Here is a 6,308-nt window from a genome sequence, read left to right as displayed (position 1 = left end):
GACCTAGCTCTAAAGCTTCAGTCACTTGCATTTGCATATTAAAAATTAAGCAATTAATATGAAACAACTATGCACAGAAAAAATACAAATGACCAGTAAGTGTTTGAAAAGATATAACTTCACTAAATAAGTACAAATAAAAACATCGAGATAATTTTTTCCTCTAGTTAGATTGGTAAGATTCAACAAGATTCATATCATTCTACAGAGAAAGGGACACTTTTTTCCTATTGAAGTACAGTCAGTTACAATATGTCAGTTTCTGGTGTACAGCACAATGTCCCAGTCATGCAGATACATACATATATTCATTTTCATATTCTTTTCCATTAAAGTTTATTACAAGATCTTGAACATAGTTCCCTGTACTATACAGAAGAAAAAATTTTTAAATCTGTTTTTTTATATAGTGGCTAACATTTGTAAATCTCAAACTTCCAAATTTATCCCTTCTGATCCTCTTTCCCCTGGTAACCATAAGATTATTTACTGTATCTGCAAGTCTGTTTCTGTTTTGTAGATGAATTCACAGTGTCATTTTTAAATTTTTTTTTTTAGATTCCACTTATGAGTGATATGATATGGTATTTTTCTTTCTCTTTCTTGCTTCACTTAGAGTGATGATCTCTAGGTCCATCCATGTTGCTGCAAATGGTATTATTTTTTATTCTTGTTTATGGCTGAGTAGTATTCTGTTGTATAAATGTATCACAACTTCTTTATCCAGTCATCTGTCAATGGGCATTTAGGTTGCTTCCATGTCTTAGCTATAGTATATAGTGCTGCTATGAACATTGGGGAGCATGTATCTTTTTGCATTAGAATTCACTTCAGATATATATGCAGAAGTATGATTGCTGGATCATATGCTAAGTCTATTTTTAGTTTTTTAAGGAATCTCCATAATGTTTTCCATAATGGCTGCACCAAACTACATTCCCACCAGCAGTGTAGGAGGATTCCGAAAGGGACACTCTTATGTGTGATTCATTAATTCCATCAAGGAATTTCAGCTAATAGAACACTAACCCAAGAGCACAAAGATTTTTTTTTTACAGCATTGTTTATCATAGCAAAAAACTGGACAACATAAATGTCCATCAATAGAGTAATGAGTAAATAAACCATAAAATACATTACAGTGGAACATGATGCAAAAATACAATTCAGTAGCTGAATGTAAAAGATGGAAGTTTCATGAGATGGTAAGGAGAAACATAAAAGCTGAAAAACACATTAGATGGATACATTGCATTAAAAACAAACAAACACCCCGCTGCCAGCCACAGTTTCATAGAAGCTGGCAGAAACTATGAGACTTTTGGATCATAGACTAAGGACAATTTATTACTCATAATAATGGCATAGCCAGAGTTTCAGCATTTGCACCAATTAACCCCAATTCCTAGTCTATGTGATATAGCCACATACAGTGGCTTGTGCTATAGAAGAGGAACCCTGAGCTTAGGGAACCCAAATTTTTTTTATATTGGGCAGTAAGCCTGCATGACCTTATCTTTGTTATAAGGGAGTGAGACATTATCTTTATTATGCTGCACAGAGACAAAATAAAGCCCCCACCCTTTGCTCTGGAGATAGACACTACCTCTCTCTTCCAAGGCTGTTCATTATACAAATATCCTTTACAGTGCTTTACGGAGTGGCTCTGAACAAAGGCAGTCAGTGCCTGTTCTCGTAAGATGTGCAGTAACATAAAAGACTCAGAGAAAATTCTGTTAATTCCCAACACCATATTGTAATTTCCATTTTGGAAAATTTGAAAACAAACAAAATTTGGAAACAGACAAGTAAAAACACTCTGGCTGTCAATTGAAATAGTATGTTATTTTACCTAAAGGTATAACAATGAAAATGTTAGTGCTCTGGTCATCATACAGTATAAAACATGTAAGAGTATGATTTGATTGCAGCTGATATTATGCTCACTTGACCCAGTAGAAATTGGTGATAATGATTATTATTTTTAATAAACATTTTTTACTCACTTAGAAAAATAACATCCAGACTGGAATTGTTCAAGACAAAATTAGGAAAAGAATTTTTCTAATTATGTAGCTTTAATGATAGCCATTACATGCATACTTTTTTTCTCACATTTTTCACTAGAAAATTGTTCTTGAAAAACTATTACATGTCAACATCTCAACAAAAATCTTTTACTCTCTGAACAATACCTACCACCTGTCTAGCAGAGTGTAATCAAATAATAGATTTTTAAAGCCAAACGTCCAGCTTCTTCATTTTACCGTTGAAGAAACTGAGGCGCAGAGACAATAAGTGACTTGAAGGTGGCTAACAACTAGTTAATGTCAGAGCTGAGACTAAATCCCACATGCCGTGACTTGGAGCACAAGGCTCTTCTCATCATAATCCACATACACGATAGGATAGAGCTTTCAAACTGGAGTATGCATAACCCTGCAGGCAATGGCGGCATGCCAGGGAGGGAAAGCCACAGGATAAACACAGGGTGTCATGATTCGGTGTAAATATTACTCAAAGATTTGAGAGTAGTTAGGGGGTATGCAGTTTATTTTTATATTAAAACAAGATTGATTATAAAGGAGAATGTAAATTTTACATGAATTTTTAAAATTTCATACTGGGTTCCTCAGGCTGGAATCCCACCATGTGAGGGTAAAAATTCTTTCTGCTCTCTCTGCTGAGGATACAATTTTTTGTTGACCACCAATGTGAGGACATCTAGGAAGAAGTTTTTATCCAAAAATTGCCTTCACTAACCTCCATCTTTCATATTCCACTTTAAACTTGCATTATTTTAGTCCTTGTGATCAATTAAATTGTAAATTTTTCTTGAAGAAGGAACGCATGAAGATCTTATTATAAATGAATTTCGGAGTTCCTTTTCTAGGAATAGAGCTGTTCTTCTTAAAATTTATTTTCCTCTTCAGTGTAAGGTAAAAAGATTTTTAAAATTTATCAAGAGTAAAAATCTTTAAATGTGATTTTAGTAGAAATTAACTGGTTAGTAGTTTACTTCTGTAAAATGCTCTCTAAAGGTATTTTGCATATGGTTCTAAAACTCACATTTGTGTGATGTACAAATTGACTAAGTAGTATGCATTTCCATTTTTCCATGTAGCATATCTGAAATACTGTAATGCATATTAACAGCAAAAATGGGAGACAAGAGGCTAGTCAATTATTTTATACCTTTCTCGGTGTGCCGTTCCTCTCATATGATTCTTATCTTTGGGATAAAAACCATTTAAATAATAGTTCTCAAATGATTACTCTCTCCACAATAACTAGGAGGACTTTTACCTACCAACTCCAACATGCTCAAATACTTTTTAGAAGTACCAAAATAGTGTGTTTGAGTTCTTCACTGAGACATTTTTTTAATACTCTGTTCTGATACCAGCATTTTTTTTTTAAATGGAAGTAGCTTGACCCATTTCAAAAAATTACATTTAATGCCTAGATTTCAAGTTCAAATTTGGAGCCAAGAAATCAACTCATTCAATGGAATCAACATTTATTGAATGCAGTGTGTTAGGTCCTCGCAGAAGACAGTGATGGCACAGACAGAATCCTGCCTCCAAAGTTTCCCAAGCTAGAAGAGAACCAAACCCATATAAATAAGATCATAAGATAGTCTATCATCTTCAAGATTGGAAGAGACTGGCTGAATAGTGGCTCAACTTAGCAAAATAAATCTTAATGTAATACTTTTTTTTTTAGAAAATCGAAATTAATGCAAAACACACATGATGAACAAAATGTCAAAATTTCAAATAAAGACAGGATCAGCAATATTGATTTTTTTTTCTTTTGCCTTAAGCTCCCCTAGGACTCTTCAAGGCACTGCTTCTCCCCTACCCGCCACATGCAGCCAGTGGTCGCCAGACACATCTCTTCAGAAATCTAAATTTTCTCATATTCAGATCTCAAATCAATAAAATTATTATTACTGCGTGACTGCATTTGGGTCCCTCTGACCCACTCATGGTCTCTGGCATAGCTCATCACCCTCTCTCCGGCATCCACCGTCGGCAGCAGCCCACGCAGGGGAAAGACTGGTGTATTGGCGGTACCACTCCGCGGGTCTTGCAGGGCACAAGCGCAAACGTCACAGAAGTCAGGGTTTGGTTTCAAATCTTCCCTGCTTTGGATTGGCTTTTAGTTGGCAAGGTTGTGGTAACTGTTGGTAACAGTCAGAACAATGAGCTAGGGGCCAGATAGGTTCATCATAGGTGCTGCTGGATGCCCCGGCGTCCTGATGACCTTGGACCCCAACCATCTGCCCCATGTCTCCCGATGCACATGAGCCTGGCGAGAGCGGCAGAATCTGCCTTGGAAATCAGCCGTACGGTAAGCGTATCCCCCTTCACCAGACGGCTGAGTCCTTGAGGGCCCTGCCAGATGCTCCAGTCCACCGGAGTCTACCCAGAGGTCCGAGATAGAGGCATCGAGCAATGGCGAACCCCAGGCAAACCCTCCCGTGGGGCTAGAGGTCTGTAATTTCCTGCACAGGGTTTGAAGACTGCCCTCTGTCCACACTAATAGATTTATGTTGACCTCTTCCCACTAAATAGCTCCTGTATATGTAATTATGATAGTTTAGCAATTGGTAATAAGGCCATGTATTTGGAATCTTGACATATATAATGTAATACATATACATAGCCCTGAAATATTGTTCCCCTAAAGTGCAAATCGACACATTGAGGAAGAAAAGTTCTTTGAGGGGACAATACAAGCAGAATTGAGGACAATTAAGGTAATGGCTAATAGAATACCTGAGTGGCAAAAAGTGTCAGAATTGTGTTGTGCCACTTAGGACCTAGCAAAGCGTTGTGCGGTTCTCACACTCCTCTAGAAAGGCTTGGGGCTATGATGATTAATCAAGGCCGAGAGTTCTGGAATAAACTGAAAGCTGCTCACACTAAGTCCTAACTAACTGGTGCATGTGTACTGCATGTAGGTGTAGGAATTTACCTGTCATTATAGTATGTAAATCGTCAAGGTGGGGGTATTTTCTTCTATAGATTTTGATACAGATTTCATTCTTCTAGGATTTAAGAATCCCACAATTTTCAAACTTTTTTTTCTCTTCTGTTTTATCTAGATCCTAAGTCATCGGCAGTGGAAAAAGCTTTTATTCTTTCTATGTTAGAACTGCCCACACTAATTCATTCATTCTTCCTTCCTTCCTTCCTGGGGGAGGTAATTAGGTTTATTTATTTGTTTATTCTTAGAGGAGGTACTGGGGATTGAACCCAGAACCTCATGCATGCTGGGCATGCACACTACCACTTGCGCTATACCCTACCCACCCCACCCCCAACTCTAATTCTATGTTGGATTTTTATTTTCTTATTTTGTCAACCCGTTAATTTGAAATCTAACTTTCCCCCCTCATCAGGTTACTGAAATTGCTCCCCAAATTGAATACCTTTTCTGAGTGATATCCTCTACCACCCTATGCAACACTACAGATTCAAATTGTACCTTCTTGAAATCTGCTCTCCTAGTTCCCACTGTCTTTTTGTTTCTTCTCCTCACTTTATAGCAATCCCTCCTTACCCAGAATGTTTCCCTCCGCTTCTTTCTAAATGTAGACACTTGACAATGACCTTACCTGGGCCCCGCTCTCTCTTTGCTGACTTTCAGGCTGTTTAGTCATCCTCACCCTGCCAGCTGATGAGATCCACTCTCCCACTTGCAGCTTTCTGGTGGACACATTGACCTGTATGTTCCAGCCGTGTCAACTTGAGCATTTCTCAGCTGCAGTCACCTTCCCTCCCAGTCACGTTTCTCATCATCATGTCATCACGTTCTCATCATCGCAGGTTGCTTCCCTTGCCCTTATTCCCTGCCTCCAGTTACTCGCAAGTTCCCATCAATTATCTCTCTGTCCTATGTCATATCTGCTCACTGCTCATTCTCACTTGCTACTTACTGTCCTGGGGGAGGCTCATCAGCTCTTGACTTAATTTTCCAGAGGCAGCCTTGCTTCCTGTCTGCAGTTCTGTGTGCACCCCAGGCCATCATACGTGGTGCTGCTAGAGTCATCTTCCTGAGGCCTACCTTTTCACATCTTTTCTCTGCATAGAAAATCCTGTAATATTTCTCTGTTGTCCCAGAAATGAGTTCAGTGCTGAATTGCCCAATAGTTATTAAGCCCATTCTTTTAAAGTCCAGCAGAGCAAGAGCACCCAAGGAGAAGAAAGAAAAGTGATTTTCAAATAACTGATATTGGATATTGCTTAAAAGCATTGATGTAGTTGTCATGGGAAAAAAATCAGAACTTTGCTGGACTT

General features: G+C 38.1%; 1 protein-coding gene across 1 annotated transcript in view; it reads left to right on the top strand.

The window, feature by feature from the left end:
- Positions 1–229: 229 nt before the first annotated feature.
- LRRC72 (leucine rich repeat containing 72) overlaps positions 230–6,308 on the top strand; it is a 79,315-nt gene continuing 73,236 nt past the window's right edge. Inside the window, 2 exon segments of the mRNA XM_010967151.3 lie at positions 230–4,306; positions 4,309–4,356. Coding sequence (XP_010965453.2) covers positions 4,265–4,306; positions 4,309–4,356 — 90 coding nt within the window. The 5' untranslated portion in view covers positions 230–4,264.

Source organism: Camelus bactrianus, chromosome 7 (assembly GCF_048773025.1).
Source record: "Camelus bactrianus isolate YW-2024 breed Bactrian camel chromosome 7, ASM4877302v1, whole genome shotgun sequence".
Lineage (NCBI taxonomy): Eukaryota > Metazoa > Chordata > Mammalia > Artiodactyla > Camelidae > Camelus > Camelus bactrianus.
This window is presented reverse-complemented; position numbering and strand designations above follow the sequence as displayed.